Source organism: Typopeltis vanoorti, chromosome 10 (assembly GCF_054136105.1).
Source record: "Typopeltis vanoorti isolate ZY-2024b chromosome 10, IOZ_Tvanoo_1.0, whole genome shotgun sequence".
In the NCBI taxonomy this organism is placed as follows: domain Eukaryota; kingdom Metazoa; phylum Arthropoda; class Arachnida; order Uropygi; family Thelyphonidae; genus Typopeltis; species Typopeltis vanoorti.
The window spans coordinates 743,198-764,402 of NC_143558.1; the positions used below are offsets into that span (position 1 = coordinate 743,198).

A 21,205-nucleotide genomic window follows, 5' to 3' on the forward strand; every position below is an offset into this window, starting at 1 on the left:
GGCAGCAGTGCTTCGTGAACATCGAATGCAACAAATCATGATCGTATTCATATATCTACCTTCCAGAAGCAAGAACCTAAGGAACGTATCAGGCAGGTAACCTCATCGAAAAGGGACCAGATGAAGAAAATGTGAGCCGTATAATTCCAATTGATGATCGCAAGTATAAGCCAATGAGATCCCGACACCTCGGTAAAGTAAGAACTTTTCAATTTTTGTATACAAAGAATGTTAGATTGTGACGGAAAAAGGGACGAATTAAAGTTGTGATTTATGAAGTGTTGTAGGACTTCAGGAGTTGAACCATGAATAGGGAATGATTGATCTGAGTCAGAAAACTTGGAAAAGTGCAGTGTGAAAATATTTTAGTTTGTCATTGTCGGGTAGTTCTTGAACAAATAATTGTGTGAGAATAATCTAGGAGCATTAAGTAATTAGAAAGACATCCCATTTTAATAGTGTTTGATAATATTTCATGTTGTAAGGGAACTGGAATGTCCATGTTACGTTGAGTTATCTTATTTACCTTTCATACCAGCATTAGTTAAGTTAGTGTCTATAAAAATAATTGTAATTTGCTTTATTAGTAATGAATAAATTTTTTCTTGTCAACCAAATAACTTGCCTGATCACTGATCTCAATGCACCACTCATAAAGAGAACCTATGCATAAATATATTGGGGATAGTCACGACTGCAGTGCGAAATAAGAATATATTCGACTATTGTGGTTAGAAATAGAGAAGGAAAGGATACAGGATCATGTGCCATACCAGGTGTTTGCTCTTAGATAAAGAAATTTCTCTTATCTATAGAATTTTGGTGGTGCAGCATAAACAAATGAATTGGCTCTAGCCAGAGGCATTTCCTTTGTCTATAGAGTTTTCCACACGTGGACAATAATAGCAGCCAACGGTTAGAGGTAATATTAAGGATAGAGTCTGTAAGAATTGTATAGGACAAAAAATTTAGAGTTGAAGAAATAACAAGTAAAGTATAAATAATACAACAAAGCCAAGATTTAAAAAAAGGATATAAGATCATAGATGAGTAAACACAATCAAAAATAAATTTATACTCATTATATATCATAAATATATATAAAAGTTTACACCACCTATTCACTCATCCAACCGGAAACAGGTGTGCGTGATTTGTCTCTTTGTATCACAGACTTCCAGTACTCTGCTGATTAGTCACTATATTCTTTACCTAGTGTAATGTATGCTATTGATTGCCATAGATGATGTTTGGCTTATTATGTACCTGCCCTTCTATAATACCAAGAGACTGCGCAACTGTTACATCATCCCACTACTAGCCAGAATCTCCATACATTCTTTGAACTTCTGATTGTTCATTGTTTTCAGCGCGAAAACAATGGGCTGCTAAAATTCTTATTAACACCATACCTCCATGGAGTCAAAAGACATACTGGAGACACACACACTGTTACACACAAAGCCCATCAAACTGTTCTTTAAACTCATTCAATGTATCCACTCACCACAGTGTCAAGCAATACATTCCACTCATCAACCACTCTCCATGAAATGAATTCCTTATGCTCACATCCTCCATATACAGCTTCCAGGGATGTCCCCATGTTCTACCCCCCACTCCCATGAAATCACCCTGAAAATCAGGGGGACAATTCTCTGCAAAGTAATTCATTCCAGGCCTTATACATTGGAACCAGAACCTCTTTATTTTTACAAGTTAAGATCCTCCTCATCATTGCCATTATCCAATGTGATTACTTCACCACTTGTGCAACATGACCCCTGAACTTCAGATCCTTGTCCACCACTATCACCACGCCATGGTCTCTCTCGTCTCCTCAACTCCAAAATTTCCCCACGAAGTGTATACCAAACAGTTGTATACCACCAGTTAAACCATCCAATATCATTAATATACAAATTAAATAAGAATGATCCCTACAGATCATTAGTGACTTTCCTCTTCCAGGATACTGCACCTCATACACAACTTGCTGATACCTGAGAGCCAGTTGCCTATCCAACTCACTTATCTATCATCCAATCCCATCTGCTTTGGTTTAGTTACCAACTTTTGGTGTGACAATCTATGAAGAGCCTTTGCAAAATCTAAGTACACTCGGGTCTTTTTTTATGCAGTTTTGAAGTTATGCAAATTTGGGGTTTCCCCCCATTGTGCTTAATGAACACGGTGTTGCAGCACATTTTGGCATAATGTATAAGCAGTGAGTGTCTGTGACAGTTTAATTTTGCATGTGAGTGTTTGTCTTTTCATTATCGTAAGTCTAAATTTTGCTCATTTTTATTTTAAAGATTTAATTTGGCCCAATGGAGAGAATAAAAGCACCAAAGAAAAGCAATTTCTTTGGAAATGAAAATTGCAATTTTAGATCGTTTAGCAAAAGGAGAGGGATCTACAGCGATTGGTAAACATTTTAATTTAGGCGAATCTACTATAAGAGCAATTAAAAAGAATGAAGTCGCAATAAGAAAATCTGTCATTTCTGGCACAAAACTAAGTGCCAAACTATCATCGTACTCAAGAGATGCTTTATTAGAAAAAACGAAATAAGCATTCGTAATTTGGATTGAAGAATTAACTCAAAGGAGAATTCCTATAAGTGGTTATTTAATTAAACAAAAAGCTCTTCGGTTTTATGAGCAGATGAAGCAATTGGAATCATCTTCTTCTGCTTCCCAGGCTGATAAAGAATTTTTGACTAGCAAAGGGTGGCTAACCAGGTTTTTAAAAAGGAATGCACTTCATAACGTGAAGATTACAGGCAGGGTTGCAGCAGCAGATGAAGAAGCAGCCAAATATTTTCAAGAGAAGTTAGCCAAAATTATTGAAGATGGTGGATATTGTCCCGATCGAGTGTTTACCGCTGACAAAACAGGATTGTTTTGGAATAAAATGTCTAGTTGAACTTACATTGCAAAGTCTGAGAACAAAGCAAGTGGGTTTAAAGCAAGCAAAGATCAAGTAACGTTGTTACTTTGTAGTAGTGCATCAGGGGATCGAATGTTGAAACCCCTCCTAGTAAATCGATCTCTAAGACCACGTGCGCTAAAAGGCAAAGATCTAAAACAGCTGCTGGTACATTGGATGGCTAATACAAAAGTCCTGGATAACAACTGTTTTATTTACTGAATGGTTCAATAATTGCTTTGTACCAGACACTTCATATATGTTTCCAGAAGTGGAAACATATATGAAGCAAAAAGCTCTCGATTTTAAAGTTTTATTAATTGTTGACAATGCACCAAGTCCAAGTCATCCTCATTTAGAACATCCAAATATGCAGATAGTGTTTTTTTCCACCCAATATAACAAACATTATTCAGCCACTAGATCAAGACATAATTGCTAATAAGGGTCAAAGCTATATAACTAAGAGACCTCCACATAGCCTTTAAAGGAATGCAGAGAACCGACTAGGGCTTCCAGTCTGATGTTTGAGTATGTGTTAAGCCTCCCAAAGCAGAGAAAATATACTAGTCCATGTGGGGTGCTTTAGAAGAGACTATTTTTAGGCCATAATTAAGACAAATGTTTCAAACTGATTGACAGTGCAGCGTTATCAAATTCCTGACATGTGCCATCAAGGAGTGTGCAGGATATGATAGTACTGCATGAAAAATTTACATCATTACTAACTTCTTATCTACAATTTTCCTCCAAATCAATCTGTTAGCTGTCAAGAACCCCAACATCATCAGATCTTATATTCTGTCTTCTAAGACACTTTTTACTGTATCAATCCACCTATATCTTGGTCTTCCTCTGGGTCTTTTTCCTGCCAACTTGGCAGAGAACACTTGTTTTGCTAATCTTTCCTGTTCCATTCTGTTTACGTAACCATACCACCTCACCTGAGATTAGCTCAGCTAACACATTCCTGGATGCTAGCAATCTCAAGTTCTTTCCTAATATCCTTGTTTTTAATACGAGATTGCCATTGATGACATCTATTCACACCATTGATCTTTCTCAGGACTCTCATATCTGCGGTCTCTAGTCTTTGGTCAAGTGTTTTATTTCTAACCCAGCTTTTTAGATCCATAAGTTAAAATTGGTTTGAACATTGTGCTGTATACAGCTAATTTAGTGTTTTGACTAATTTCTCTCTTATTCTACATAAATTTATTCAGTTGACTTCCTACCATACCAACTTTGTTGATTCTGTTTCTATTTCCATATTTAATGTTACAAGTTCTATAGGTTCTACAATCACAATGCAGCTGATATTTTCAATGCCTCTGCCTTTTTCATTGTCTTTATCTTGTTATTGCTGACCTTAATACCATATCTATTACAACAGTTGTTCAATTTAGTCATGAAATCTTTTAGATTTGTAGAGGATTTATTTATCAGTATAACATCATCATCTGCATAAAGCAAAGAGCTGAGATTAGCATCTCCAATTTTGATATCAGGTTTAATACCACTTTCCTTCATAATGTGATCCTTATAGATAATGAATAACAGAAGGGGTAATGTACATCCTTGTCTGATCCCAGATTTAACACTGAACCATCTTCCTGTACTTCTTTCAATTCTAGCTGCTGACTTATAACTCAAATAAAGACTAAGTATTGCTTGATATAATGACCCATTGACACCATATAACTGTAGTGTTTTGAATAGTTTCCCTCTTGGCACCTTGTCATATGCCTTTTCCAGGTCTGCAAAGAAAGCTTAAATACAGATCTTTGTTATATTCCCATGATTTCTCAACTATTTGTTGTAAAGTGAAAATCTGATCCTGACAGCCTCTATTTGGTCTGAATCCAGCTTGTTCTTCACCAAGCTTCTCTTCCACAATCCTTCTCAACCATTTTTCTCGCATATACTTGCATAAATCTTCCCAGGAACAATCAATAGAGAAATACCTGTGTCATTCTCACGTTCAATTTTATTTCCCTTTTTACATATGGGTACTATGAGAGCCCCACTCCAATCATCTGGAATTTGTCCCTCTGTTCAGGCCTTCTGAATTATGCAGTGCAGCCACTGTAAGACTTCTGTACATCCATACTAGAGCATTTCTACTCAAATATCATCTACTTCAGCTGCCTTTCCACATTTCAGGGTTTTGATGGCTTTTTCTACTTCAAGTATGGATATGTATTCCTGATTGCATGCATGGTCAGCATTTTTTACCACTGCTCTGTCACTGATTGTTTAATTTAGTAATTTTTTGAAGTAATTACTCCATACTTCATAGATATTTTTTTCTCCAGTTTTCATGTCACCTTTATCATCTCTAATTCCTTTTACAGCACTCTTTCCTCCATTTCTGAACTTCTTCAACAACCACCAGATATCTTGCCATCTTCTTGATATTTATTTTCAATGTTCTTACTGAAATCTTCCCATGACTTTTGTTTAGGTAGTTTTATACAGTGTTTAGCTTTCTTACATTTGTCTCTGTATTTTCTAAGAGCACAAGCTGACTTATAACATTTTATTTACTATTTTACCTGTTTGTTACTGCCTATTATTATTACGCTTGAGTACGCCATAACCTTTAGTTTCTCACAGTATGATCTTTTCTCACCTTGCACCAATAAACTCCTCATCAGCCAACCGACTCTTAAGCAATAGGATTAATAATGGAAGCTGGGAGTAGTATTTCTCTGCATATTTTATTTTTGCATAAATATATTTATATTTTTCACACACACTCATGTTGATTATTTCATTTTGAATTATTTGTTTATAATTATTAAGACTTTTTATATTAAGATTATTGTAGTTTTAGCACAAACAATTATATATTTATATATATATATATATATATATATATATTTGTTTATAGTCATTGTAACTTTTTATATTAAGATTATTGTAGTTATAGCACAAACGTGTGTGTGTGTGTAATTATTTATTATTTTAATCCACACTTTTTTAATATGATATTTAGAGCTGTTCAAAATTGGATGGAAAAGACATTCCTGTATCACTGGTGAGGTGGATGGAAATCTTGGAAAATAACAGCCTTCCTGATGAAAGTGTTTCTCGAAGAATGACCATTGCATACACTTTGTCTCTGGCAGTAGATCATTTCCTTTCTGTTGACAGTGGACCTTTGGGTAATGTTTGAATCCATGTATTTTGAGGAGGTGGGGGGGGATTTTCTAACTTTGTAGCTTTCAATTGCATATATGTCAATATTTGTCTGTAATATCATTAAAAAATAATAAGTTATCTGATTCAAACTCTAATGTATTTCTGTGAAGACTTGCATAGAACAAAGCCTGATCTTGAACATTTGGGGGGAACGTCTGAGTGGTATAACAGAGAAATGAGAGAATTACAGTGGAGGAGAAAGCAGAATATGAAAATGAAAAGAAGAAGAGTAAGGTGATTCTGTGATAATGGGAATGCTTGATGATAGTTTGATGAAATTGTTTCTGTCAGTACAAAAATAAAGGATATTATTGATGCTCTTAGGATGTAGAGAAAGAGAGGGGTGAGTGAAAGAGATTCATGTGACAAGTGTGGTATGTGAAATAGTTGATGAAACAAGCAAATATATATATATATATATATATATATATTGAGTGAGTAAAGATTGTGCCACGCCATGCTATTATTAAAATTTTTATATACACGTAAGTAGTCATGAAGGAACTTCATACCTAGTCTACTTGTATACAAAACAAGAATATACATTGCAACCAAGAAAGAAAACTTTCTACAGCTATCTCTCATCCAGATTATTTCTACTTGTATATGAAAAATATATGAATTATGCATTGGTTTAATCTTGGTATCTTTGTCTGGGTCCTACTGAAGACATCTTAATAAAGTTCAGTACCATTTTGGGGTGATCCTTCCCATAATGTTTTCACATTACGGGAAGGATCGAACATGAAATGTCACAAGACCCATAACACAATACCATATGTGGGCAATTGATCAAGGAGAAAGAAGTAATATATTAATATCTTTCTTATAAATGTTGGGGATTGTACTTATTGGGAAAAACAGTATGGGTGAGATCATTCCAAAGAACAGTGGTGGAAGGAATAAGGAAAGATAAGTTCCTTTGTTATGTTTGGAATTGGATAATGTATGGGTATTTTGAGGAGGTGGGGGGGTGAGGAGGTGCAGCCACTGTCAATTCTTCACAGAATTGACAGTGGCTGCTTTAGTTCTTACATGATTAAAAGAGTATATGAATGGTATTGGTCAGCTAAGAGCAGTGCCCCATGTGATACCTATAGAAAAACATAATGCAAAACAGAGCACCTGTGGAAAAAATGATTGAAAGTAGCCATCTGTGAGGAGAAGTCACCTGTTAAACTGATCACTCTTCTGCATGTTATAAAGAATTCTTAGAGAAATTTTGGGTGCACCACCCCAAATCTGAAAACAGTATTCCAAGATTTGTTAAATATGAGACTTTATAAAGTGTTAGTAGTTGAGCAAGACAGAAGTATGTTTTGAATGAAGAGGTTTTTTACAGATTAAAGACGCTGTTATGTAATATGTTTATGCCAGGATAAGCTGGATGTAAAAGTCAGTCTAAGAAGTAGAAACTGATTCTGAAAGGATATTGGAACATATCAAAGTAAGTGTGAATGAAATAGGATGTTGTGCTTGTATTAAGATAGGATTGAGTTTTAATATCATTGAAATTCACTAAGATGCCATTGCACAACTTCAGAATAATGAGGAAATCAGTATTTAAGAGATTTGCTAATAAGCTAATAAATATTAATTTATTGATTTGGAGGAAAATTGTAGATAGGAAGTTAATAATGATGTGAATTTTTCATGTAGTACTATCAGGAATTTGATAGTACTACATCATCATCATCAGGAATTTGATGATGATGATGAATAATGGAATAAATACTCCAAAGAAGTAGAACATGATTTTTAGAGTGCTGGAGAATAATAAAAAATTTAAAAGAAAGTATTAAACTAACAAAAATAAGACAGTGAAGAAATTAAAACAACCAAGGAATTAGATAAGGTGATTCATTAAGTCCCACCCTATTTCATTTAATGATGAATGAAAATAATAAATGAAGCAAACAAAAGTTTTAAAAAATGCAGAATACAAATTAAAAATGAAAAACTAAGAATAGGATATGCTCATGTCTTACAAGCAGAAAATGAAAATACCCTACAAAAATTATTAATCAGATAATGCAGTAATGCATTATCTGATTAATCAATAATGCAGTAGAGAAGAAAATAGGAAGATATCAACAGAAAAAACTAAAACAATGACAGTTGCCAAGGAACCCATATGATGCAAATTAGAAATTACACGGAGAATAATTGAACAAGTTAGTAAAATTAAATATTTAGGAGTAGAAATAAACAGTAATGGCATCAAACAAAATGAAGTAAAAGGGCAAGTGATAAAAGCTAGTACAATATCTGGATGTTAAAACAGCTTCATCAAGAAATATAAGAACATCAGCAAAGAAACAAAATAAAGAATCTACAAGGAAGTAATCAGACCAGTACTGATATATGTAGCAACTACAAAAATTACTTAAATCAATGAAACTTTGGGATGAAAGCATTAATAAAAATAGAAAATGTAACCAAAGTTTGGTTACATTTAAACAAGAACCAAATATAGGAATCTCATTGGCAAACTCTGAAGAAAAGATTGATTGATTCTGCAGTGGAGGTGTGTGGTGAAGTTGTCAGTAAAGATAGAAAAATAAGAACCCCCATGGCGGACACAAGAATTTAAAGAAGCAGTTCTGGAAAAGAAGGAAGGAAGCATATCAATAGTTCCCAGCAAATAAGTTGGCAGATATCCTAAAAGAAACTAAGGAAAAATATAAGAGGGCAAAGCTATGTGTAAAATTAGCTCACAAAAGACAAGGGAAGTATTTGGTAAGAATATTGAAAATAAATATCAAGAAGGTACAAAATGTTCTGGAGGCTATTACAAAAACTTAGAAATGGAGGAAAGAGTACTGTAAAAGGGAAAGATTATAAAGGGGACATGAAAACTGAAGATAAAAATATTCTATAATCAATCAAGACTGTTAAACAAAACAAGGAACAGTGTCACAGAACTAGTAGAAAATTTTCAAGAGGAATGCAAACTGGAGTTCACATCAATATGTGAGGCAGAAAAAGCCACCAAAGACTTTAAATGTGGAAAGGCAGATGGAGTAGATGATGTTCAGTCAGAACTTAAATATGGAGGTATAAAAAAGTTTAGAAGTGGCTGCACTGCATCATTCAGAGGGACTGGTCAGAAGGTCAAATTCCATATGATCAGAGTAGAGCTCTACCCTACTAGTTCCCATCTATAAAAAAAAAAAAAAGGTAATAAATCCAAATGTGAAAATTAAAGAGGAATCTTTATACTGAGTGTTGCAGGTAAGATTTAGCAAGCATACATGAAAAGAGGTCAAGAAAGATTATGGAAGAGAAGCTTGGTTCAGGCCAAAGGAAATTTGTCAAGATCAGATTTACACTTTATGAAAAATCATGGGAATATGAAAAGGATCTATACTTTAGTTTAGTAGATCTGGAAAATGCATATGACAAGGTGTCCAGGGAAAAGCTTTTCAATACACTACAATTATATGGAGTAAATGAAAATTTATACCGAGCAAAATCAGCAGTTTGAATTGAAGGAAATACAGGAAGATGACTTAATGTAAAATTAGGGGTACGACAAGGGGACACTCTTATCTCCACTCTTATTCATCATATGGATCACATTATGAAAGAAAGAGGCACTAAATCTGTTGTCAGAATTGGAGATATCAAGCTTAGCTCTTTGTGTTATGCAGATGATGTTGTACTCCTAACCACATCCAGTACAAGTCTCCAGAGTTCTCTAACTAAATTGTATAACAACTGTAACAAATTTGGAATGAAAATCATCGATCAAAAGGCAAAAACTAAGGAAATATACAGGAACATAGAAAATTTCAGCTGCATTTGGAATGGATAAACCTATAGAACAAGTAATATATTTAAACTATTTAGGCACAGTTTTAGTCAAGATGGCAAATTAAATTTGGAAATAGTTCAATAGTAACCACCATATCAGCTTTGCTGATATGGTGGGAATCCAGTCGAATAAATGTGTATGGAATAAGAGAGAAATTATCCAAAACAACAAAGTATAAGTACACAAGGCAATGTTCAGACCAGTTAGTATTAAGTTGTGGATCTGAGAGTTCAGTTAGAAATAAAACACTTGATCAAAGAAAAATTATGAGAGTGAACAGATAGCATCAATGGCAGAATCATATTAAAAATGATGATATTATAAAGGAACTTGACATTGTTAGCATTCAAGAATGTGTGAGTAGAGCTATACTAAGGTGGTATTGGCCACTTAAACAGAATGAGTGAGGAAAGGTTAGTAAAGCAGGTGTTTGATGTCAGGATGGCAGGAAAGAGATCTAGGTGGATTGAGTCAATCAGAAGTGTTGACGTATGATTCGGTAAAGTTATTAATAAGGAAGGTGGAATTGATGTGATTAATTTCTTGGGGGAGTTGCAATTCAGCAAATTGAGTGTGCTCCATGTATCACAAATAGTGAATGAATTTTGACAATTATGATGGTGTAATCTTAGGAAGGCTATTCAGTATACACTGTTCAAATCTTTCCATGAAGTAGTTAGCTAGAATGGGAGAAAGAGGACTACACGTTGATGTGTCATAAATTTGTTGGTGAAGTTTGTTTTGACATATGAATTAACCACAATGAATGAAAAATTCATTTTTCTAGGTTCAATTAAAGATAAACTTCTGCCTTTAGCCCATCTTGGAATGTATCAAATTCCTTGCCAGTATGAATTATCATATTTTGGCCAAACAGGTAAATCAGCTGGCATGAATTGTGAAACATTTAGACTATGTTAAGTTCCAGCAGCCAAAGCAACTGGGACTTGCGCAGTATGCCATTACCACTAGAAATGGCGTTCTTTAAAAGAAAATTAAAGTTCTAAATAAGAGTAATAATCTCCTGGAATGTCCATACAAAAAGAGTTGCACGACCTCGTTATATCGGCCGAATCTAAATTGAAACATCATCATCATGAAATTCCTGAAATGTATCCTCAAAGGGTATACAGAATATTATGACAGTACTACAGGAAATATTCACATAATTACTAACTTCCTGTCTACAATTTTCCTCCAAATCAATCTGTTACCTGTCAAGATGGTCTTCCTCTGGGTCTTTTTCCTGCAGAGAACACTTGTTTTACTAATCTATCCTCTCCCATTCTGTTTAAGTGACCATACCACCTGAGATTAGCTAGACTAACACATTCCTGGATGCTAACAATGTAGAGTTATTTTCCTAATATCCTTGTTTTTAATGTTGCCATTGATGCCATCTGTTCACACCCTAATCTTTCTCACAATTCTCATATCTGTGGTCGCTAGTCTTTGGTCAAGTGTTTTATTTCTAACAAAACTCTTAGATTTGTAAGTTAAAATTGGTTTGAACACTGTCTTGTATACAGCTAATTTAGTGTTCTGACTGATTTCTCTCTTATTCCATATAAACTTATTCAGTTGACTTCCTGCCATACCAGCTTTGTTGATTCTGTTGTCTATTTCTATATATAATTTACCATCTTCTGCCTATTTTCATTGTCTTTGTCTTGTTGTTGCTGATCTTCATACCATATCTGTTACAACATTTATTCAATTTAATGAGTGAATCTTGCAGATTGTAGCAGATTTACTTAGAAATATAACTTCATCTGCATAAAGCAAAGATCTGAGATTAACATGTCCAATTTTGATATCAGGCTTAATACTACTTTCCCTCATAATGTGATCCACACAGATAATGAATAACAGAAGGGATCATGTACATCCTTGTCGGATACCAGATTTAACATTAAACCATCTTCCTGTACTTCATTTAGGAAGATGGTTTAATGTTCTGGAGTATTGCTTGATATAATGCCCCATTGACACCATATAACTGTAGCATTTTGAATAGCTTCTTTCTTGACACCTAGTCATATGCCTTTTCCAAATTTACAAAACTTAAATACAGATCTTTGTTATATTCCCATGATATCTCAACTATTTGTCGCAAAGTGAAAATCTGATCCTGATTGATTTGGCCCGAATCCAGCTTCTCTTCCATAATCCTTCTCAACTGTTTTGCTCAAGTATACTTGCATAAATCTTCCCAGGAACACTCAGTGGAGAAATACCTCTGTAATTCTCACATTCAATTTTATTTCCCTTTTTATATATGGGTACTATGAGATCCCCACTCCAGTCATCTGGAATTCATCCCTCTGTTCACGCCTTCTGAACTATGCAGTGCATCCACTGTAAGACTTTTATACCTCTATACTTGAGCTTTTCTGGTTGAATATCATCTACTCCAGCTGCCTTTCCACATTTCAGGCTTTTGATGGCTTTTTTCTACTTGTATTGATATGTATTCCTGATTGAATACATATCAATACAAGCACAGCACAGTGGTAACTGCTTCATCAGTTGCCACTGTGCTCTCACTGAATGTTTCAGTTAGTAATTTTTTGAAGTAATTACTCCATACTTCATAGATATCTTTTTCTCCAGTTTTCATGTCATCTTTATCATCTCTAATTCCTTTTACAGCACTCTTTCCTCCATTTCTGAGCTTCTTCTACAACTTCCAGATTATTTTACCACCTTCTTGATATTTATTTTCTATTTTCTTCCCATTACTTTTGTTTAGCTAGTTTTACACACTGTTTAGCTTTCTTAAATTTGTCTCTGTATTCTCTAAGAGCACAAGCTGACTTATTTGCCAGTAACTTTTGATATACTTTCTTCTTTTCCTTCACCGCCTCTTTAACTTCCTGTGTCCACCATGGAGTTCTGATTTTTCTATCCTTGCAGATGACCTCACCACATGCCTCTCTGGCAGAATCAGTCAGTGTTTTCTTCAGAGCTTGCTGCTGAATCTCCAAGGTTTGGTTTCTGTTCTCAAACTCTTTCAATTTTTCTTGAATAATATTTGTGTATTTTAGTCTACAGTTCACATCTGAGAGCTGCTCAACTTTTATTCACTTTAAAACTTCTTTTCAATATGAAATTCAATTTTACCTGCTCAAGACTAAATGGTGATCACTTCCAATTTCAAATACTCTGTACACTCTGTCTTGAACCAGGGAAAAAAAATCACTATCAATAATAACATAGGTCAATGAGACTTTTTTTATTTCTTGCAACTTCTCTCCATGTGAATTTGTGTAGAATTTTATGTTGGAACATGGTGTTAGTAATAACCAGTCCATGTCCTGAGCAGATATCTAAAATGTAATTGACATTATTATTTGCTTTGCTCTCTTCTCCAAATTTTCTCAAAATATTTTTGTATGTCTGACAGTCATTTCCTACTCTGCTATTTAGATCAAGGACCAAATTCAGGAATTCCATTATTCCTGAGTTAATATTCCTTATCTCGCTAGTGAGCCAAGCACTGTGGATGTGCATATGAAGAGCTCCTGATTGAGATAAGTTGATAAGTTATTCTAGGAATAATTAAGTATAAATGCATAATTGTTGGAGTAAGAGCGGCTGTAAATGTTGTGCTCTATCGGTATTATTAGTGTGGGGGATTTTTCTTCATCATCATCATCATCAAATTCCTGCCATGTACGCTCAAGGGGTGTACAGGACCATCATTTTATATTTTGGTTTAACCAATAAGAATACAATTTGGTCGGCTAAATCCCAAATTGCCAGCCCATCCTCATTCGTTCAGTATCCAAGTAGATACCTAACAGGGCTCACCACGAGAAGGTGAGGATTGGACATTAGGTCAGAAGCCCTGGTCGGTTCTCCACATTCCTTGAAAGGCTATATGGAGGTCTCCTCTCAGTTATACCGCTTTGACCCTTAAGCACCCCTTTCTTAATTACGAAATCGTTATTATTAGAATTAGTAACCCACAGGGGGGGGGAAGGCGGTGGCATTGTCATTCCATGACTTTAATTTAGATTTCAGTCATTTCGTTAAGTGTGAGGTCTGTTTTATGTATTCTTTCAATTACATAAATGATTTGTGGATGCTTAGAGCATCCACAAATCATTTATGTAATTGAAAGAATTGGAAGAAGGGTGTTTGCAAAGTGTGCAAATGTGAAATTGATGACAGAAAGTGTTAGTAGCGAGAATATCGCTGGGAAAATGAGTGCACGTTTGAAAGAGAAGGATGGTGAGAAAGAGAGGTGAAAAAAATGTTAAAAAATCATTAAAAAAGAAAAAGAGCGATTTGAAAACCGTAACAGATGTTAAAAGAGACGAAAGTGAGGCGAGAGTGGCAAAAGGAAAACGAAATTGAGAGAACGAATGAAACTAGAAGTTGCGTGACCCATAAATCGAAAGAATGAATGATAGCGAAAAAAGAATAAATGATTGCAAAAATTGGATGCATGTTGGACCGAAAGTACGGAAACAAAGAAAGATGAATGAGAGTGAAAGTGAGAAGAATGATAGCAAAAGTTGGATGCATGTTAGACCAAAAGTACGAACCAGAGAGAAAGTGAGAAGAATAATCGCGAAAGTTGGACGTATGTTGGACCAAAAGTACGGAAACAAAGAAGGATGAATGAGAGTGAAAGTGAGAAGAGGGGATCGAGAGTTAGAAAGTTAGAAAGATTGAATGATAGAGAGAAGGTGTTATGAGATTTAGAAGTTGAATTGGAATGGATGAGGAATGAAATTAAGAGAATTCAGGTCCAAACTATTAAAATAATCATGATGGCATGAAAGAGTTAACAAAAGATGAACGAGTGACGTTGTATGGCAACTCCATTATTAAAGGTGTGCTAGAGGATAGAATGCACAAGGTATGTTTTCCAGGTGGTAAAATGAGTAGAGTGATTGAGGCATTGGATATGAGGCAGGAGCGAGCAAAAGAGTTAATAGTATTAATTGGTACAAATGATTTGAGAGAGGACAAAAAGCATGTCAGAATGGATATCAGGAGGCTGCTTGGAAGGATAAAAGAGAATAGTGTAACAGGAAGGGTAGTCAGTGTGTTGCCTAGGAATGACTGTGGTGAAATGAGATGGAGAGCAAGGATTATGAATGATATGAGGAGATGGGAATACAGTTTGAAATGTGTGAGGAGATGGGAGTACAGTTTGTTAATGTGTGTAATGAATTTGAAGGACGAAGTGAGCTGTGTGGGAGCGATGGACTGCATTTGAGTGGTTATGGTGTGAGTCGCTTGGAGAGACTGCTGCTGGAAGGTAGAGAAGTGAATAGAGAGAATGAATCAGATAGAGAGGGGAGTGATGTGGAAGAGCAGGAGAGATTGAAGAGGTGGATATGAATGGAAATTGAGTGGTACGAGTATAGAAAATGAGAGAATGGGTGTGCAAGAGGAGCAGGGAAATGGGGAGGCTCGGGGTGGACAGGGGGTACACAGCATGAGAAAGGTGGATACTCCAAGAGGAGGTAAGAGAGCATGTGTAGGCAGGAAAGGAATGGGATGACAAGGGATCAAAAGGAAACAGATGGAATTGAAAAGGGTTCTAAAATGAAGAAGCAGAAGGGGAAATGGCTCCAGTCAAGCATGGAGAGATCACATTGAGTGAGTGATATTAGTGGAACTAGCAGTAGATCCAGAAATGAGCTGCTGTGTTTGTATACAAATGCTAGAAGTATAAGGAACAAGGTAGATGAAATGGTTGCACTAATTGCGTCTGTTCACCCAAAGATTGTCAGAATAAGTGAAACATGGTTGGAATGGAGGATGATGACATCCTGACAGGAATAGAGATGGAAGGGTATGATGTGTTTTGTGAGGATAGAAGGGGTAAAAAGGGAGGGGGAGTGCTATTGATGACAGAGAAAGACTTATGTCCATAAAAAGTAGAGATGCAAGACGGAAATAGTGCCAGTGGTTTTGAGGCCGTATGGTGTGAGATAGAGGTTAATGGAATCAAATACTTGGTGAGATGTTGTTATAGACCAGGTAATGTGGATGGTGGTGGTGGTGATAGTGAAATGTATAGTCAAATTAGCCAAACAAATAAGAAAAGAGTGATCATTATGGGTGATTTTAATTATGGCAATATAGACTGGAATGATGAGATAGCAACTGGAAGTAAAGAAAATGAGTTTCTTGAGTTTTTGAGGGATAACTACCTCAGACAGTATGTAACAGGGGGCACATGAGGATTAAGGGTCTTGGATTTGGTCATCTCATCAGAGGATGTAATTATAAATGAGGTGTCAAATCATCCACCAATTGCTGAGAGTGACCATGAGGTGATTACCAGCAGTGCAAGGACCCCTGTGAGAAAAGGGTATATGTGGAACTACAAGGGGGGGGGGGGTGATTATGAAGAGCTCAGAAGACAGCTTGCGGGTGTAGCGTGGAATGGGAAATTAGCTGGAAAAGAGATCAATGCAGCTTGGGGGATTTTCAAAACCTATCTAGTAGATGCAATGTCTTAATGTATTCCAAGGGTGAGAAGGTTAAATAAGATAGGCGTGAGATGGATAAATAAAGAGATTAAGCATGCAATAGAGAAAAGGGGCATTGTGGAGGCAGCATAAGAGAAGTGGGAATAACAATTTCATGAGGTCTACAAAGACAGGCAAGGAGGGTGACTTAGTTGGTGAGAGCAGCTAAAGAGAAGTATGAACAGCAATTAACTAATGAAGCCAAAAAGAATCCTAGGGGAGTTCTTTCGATATGTAGCCAGCAAAAGAAAGAATGATTATGGAAGGGTGACATTGATTGGAGAAAATGGTATAAAGACAGCTGTTGCAGAATGTGTGATGGAGATACTTAATGAGCAGTTCATAAAGATCTTTCAATCTTGTGAATGTGACTTCATGGAGAGATTAAGAGCGGTTGATGATGGGGAAGAGAGACTGACTGTAAGTGAGCAAGTGGTGTTTGGGGAGTTGAGTAAACTAGATGTAAATAAGGCTGTGGGACTTGATAATATATCACTGCGTATTCTGAAGGAATGTGCCAGGGAGTTGACACCTGCTTGACATATTTTTTTAATATGAGTCTTGCACTTGGTCAAGTTCCTAAGGAGTGGAAGGAGGGCAAGATTGTGCCACTTCATAAAGGAGGTGATCGAACTCAAGCATCAAACTATAGGGCCTATCTGTGTGTCAGATATTGTGGTTAAGTTGTTGGAGAAGCTTGTAAGAACTAGGATCCGGAGTTGGGTTGACAACAATGGTATTATCTTTGATGGACAGCATGGATTTGCTAAAGAGAGGTCATGTTTTAGTAATCTGCTTACTTATTATGATAAAGTGACTGCTTCCTTCGACAGAGGAGATGGATGCACAGTAATATACTTGGATTTCGCAAAGGCTTTTGATAGAGTCCCTCATGATAAGTTGGCAGTCAAACTAGAGCAGATGGGGTTGGATATTAGATTAGTGCATTGGATTGGAGACTGGCTATCTGATAGGTATCAACAAGTTGTGTATGGGGGTGCAATATCCAGGAAAAGCAAAGTCACTAGTGGAGTGCCTCAGGGGTCTGTTTTAGGGCCATTACTGTTTAACTTGTATATTAATGATATTGGTGAAGATTTGGATGGAGATATTCATTTGTTTGCAGATGATGCAAAGTTGGGACGAACCATAAAGAGTAGTGAAGATATTGTGGCCTTACAAGGAGACTTGAATAAATTGAGTGATTGGGCATGGAGGTGTGAGTTCAATGTTGCAAAATGTAAGGTTTTAAAATTTGGAAAACAAAGATGGGATGCAAAATTTATTCTTGGTGAGAATATATTGTTGGAGGTAGAGGAAATAAGAGATCTGGGGTTGATAGTGGATAAGGATCTAAAATTTAGGGGACACATCACCAAAATTGTGAAGACAACACAAAGGCTTCTGGGAATGATGCGGAGGACACTGATGTGTAGAAGTAGGGAGATTCTTGTTCCTTTGTATAAGGCTTTGATTAGGCCACACATGACTTTTGTGCCCAGATTTGGTCACCTGGTTTGCAGAAGGATGAAGAGATGTTAGAAAGGGTCCAAAGGTGACTGACTAAGGTAGTTTCTGACCTCTGGAATGTCGAGTATGAGGAAAGATTGAGAAGATGTAATTTGCACAGCCTGGTGGAGAGTAAGAGGGGAGATATGATAGAGACCTTCAAGTTGGTAAGGGGTTGTTATAGGATCAGTGGTGCAGAAGTTCTACAGAGAATAGCGGGAGATCAGGGGAGAACTAGAGGTCATCCCTGGAAACTGTATAAAGTGGGTGTGAGTAGGGGAGTGAGAGGTAGTTTTTTTTCGTGCAGAGTTGTGAATGATTGGAATGCCTTGTCTGAAAGTATGTGTGTGTGTGTGTGTGTGTGTGTGTGATAAAAGGACCTCCCAGATGTGTCTTTGACTCCATGAGGTCTTGGGGTAATAATAATAATAATGATCTTTGAAATGTGGTTTTCTGTTCTTTTAATCAACTTTTTATCACTTCTTTAAACCATGATGTCCATGTTTGATTAGTTTTTGTACATTGTGTTTTCTCCTGATGCTTCATTTCTGCTTCATGTACAATGTGTGTGTGTCTGTGTGTGTAAATGCTGTATATCTCGTAAAGTATAAGATGAAGGTATCTTATACTTTCATCCTGCAGTAGCCTTTTGTTCTCCTCTGTATGTTTTGTTATGAAATACTGAGGCAATGAATTTAAAGTCATTAGTCTCTGTATACAATTAACCTAGTCATGAAGATAAGATATCACCTGCAGTTTTTGTTTGGAGGTGAAGGATTAAACAACAACATACTTCCTTGTCAACTTTAATGTAATTTATAACCAAGTGAAAAAAACTTTCTGCAACCTGTATAATCTCTTTATATTTTGCAACTGATGAAAAAAACTATAGGAAAATCAAAGTGCCATTTTTCCTTACTGCTGATATGACCAAATATTGCTCTGGAAGGGAATGATGATGAATGTGGGAGGAAAATGACAAATTTAGAACTCTGGCACTCTTACTATTCGTTATTCTTGCATACAGCATAGTAAACTTGTGAAACATATCATATTGTGCAAAAATGACTGTGATTCATAGTTGAATTTAATACTAATAATCTATATTCAATTTCCTGAAAAATGACTGATGAGTTGTCTTTTTTTGTGGTTGTGATATGTAGATCTATGAATTCAGAGAATATGATTGCAGTGCTTAAACTGTTGAGAGGTATTTACTGAATGGAGATAGGAGAGCTTTTTCAAATGTTACAACTTGGAAGGGGACTAGGCTATGCTGATTAAGATCAAGAACTGTTGTTTTACTTGGAGTGTATGAAATTAGAGTATGAATAGATCCATGATAGATGTGTTGCAAGTAAAGTTAACCTTCATAATTAATCTATGTACTAAGGAGTAGGGGCGACCAACTTCAGAAATTCACAAATCAGGATTTCATATTTTCTTACATTCTCAAATTTATTTATTTATTCATATGGCATGAATAACAAAGCATGCAGTACAATACACTTTCACTTTAAAAACATATAAAATTAAAAGTCAAAAGTAATTTTAAAAACCAATAAAATTAAATGGTTACATCCATATTGGTCAGATAGTTCATAGCTTCAGGTGTAGCGCTTAAAAAGTCCAATTCGTCTCCTGAATATGCTCTGAGATAACACTGAGTCACAATATGGTCCACAGTTTGTCTTTGAGCTCCACAATTACATTGCAGGGATGGTCATTTATCCCATTCTCAAATAATATCTGTATTTGGAGGGGGACACATGCAGGTTGTGTGGATACTCAGCTTAATCTCATCACAATTGTTTTCATTCAGTAATGTGATAATTAATAATAATAATAATAAAGTCCCATCTATTTCCTTTATCATTTTTATCATATATAAATTATTCAACTAAAGAAAACATATATTTGTTTACATTTTATTGATAACTAATACTGTTAATAATTATAATTACAGTTTTATTTCATTCTAAAGAAGAACGATTTAAGCATGATTAAGAAGTGTGTTGAGGCATAAGTGCTGGTAGAAACTCATATTAGAGACTTTATGGAATGAAACTGCACTGAGAAAGGATTAAAAATAATATTTAATTCTTCCAAATTTCATCTCTATGTACATAATTTCATCTCTAGAGTACAATATGAGACTTGTAACATGCACATACACTCAAAGGCAACACAAAGCTAAGCGAAACACGTGGACAAAAGACTAGAGTCCTGACTAGGTGGGGGTGCCCTCTATGGGCATTTGTCAATGTTGTTTCACTGCATTAAGCAACATGAATATTACTAAAAAGTTGCTATCATAACTCACTATTGCTTTTGTAAGGACCTGTCCAAGAGATTAGTGCAATGTTTTCGGGGAAACTGGATCTGTTGCAGATAGGAATCGCTCCAGAAGACCCTCTATTTTGACTGACAATAAAATGGATGAGTTAAAGAAAACACTGCAATGGTCCCAAACAAAAAACCTCAAGAAACTTGCCATGCAATCATCAGTGTCATATGGTAGTGCTCGGAAAGCTGTGAGATCGTTACACCTTCATCCATATCATATGCATGAACTTCAAGGGCCTAGATAAAGACAAGCGAATAATCTTCTGTAGATGATGATTCTGTAGATGGTTATGCTCATTCACTGAGGAGGCCTAGTTTCACCTCAATGGGTATGTGAATAGTCAAAACATTAGAATTTTGTCATGTGAAAATCCGCATGCTTTTCATGAAAAAGTTTTGCATTTTCAAACCACAACTATGGTCAGTTTGGCCTGGCAGACCATGTTTTGGATACAACCCAGAGGATCTCCTGGAAAGAAAGCACCCATGCTCCACCACAATAAATTCAAAAAAGAAAGACTTTTTAGAATCTGCAGCAGCACTCGGAAATCACCCAAATCTAAATAAATACGGTTGCATTAAACTTCAAAAAATTTGGGAAACATTAATTATCAGAGATCCCACCTTACATTCTAGGAATCCTACAATAGTCCATAGAGGGCACACCACTTAGAGTCATTTGAGTCATCCACGTGGTTAGCATAGTATTGTGTTGCATTTAAGTGTATGTTATATTAGTTTTTTGTAATCCCTGAAGATGTCTCAGTGACTGAGATAAAATATTGGAAGTATTAAATCAGTTTTAATCCTTTCCGAGTGCTGTATATATTCCATTAAGCCTCCAATATGATGTCCTCACAGCACTTAAGCTTCAACACACAGATTGATTTCTATAAGATCA

General features: G+C 35.7%; 1 protein-coding gene across 3 annotated transcripts in view; it reads left to right on the plus strand.

The window, feature by feature from the left end:
- Positions 1-21,205, plus strand: part of LOC150102123 (tRNA (32-2'-O)-methyltransferase regulator THADA-like) — a 694,369-nt gene that overhangs the window by 630,124 nt on the left and 43,040 nt on the right. For all 3 annotated transcript variants that reach the window (XM_090398691.1, XM_090398692.1, XM_090398693.1), the window contains one exon: positions 5,930-6,098. In XM_090398691.1, the coding sequence (XP_090254817.1) occupies positions 5,930-6,098 (169 nt within the window). The remainder of the gene's footprint in view (positions 1-5,929; positions 6,099-21,205) is intronic.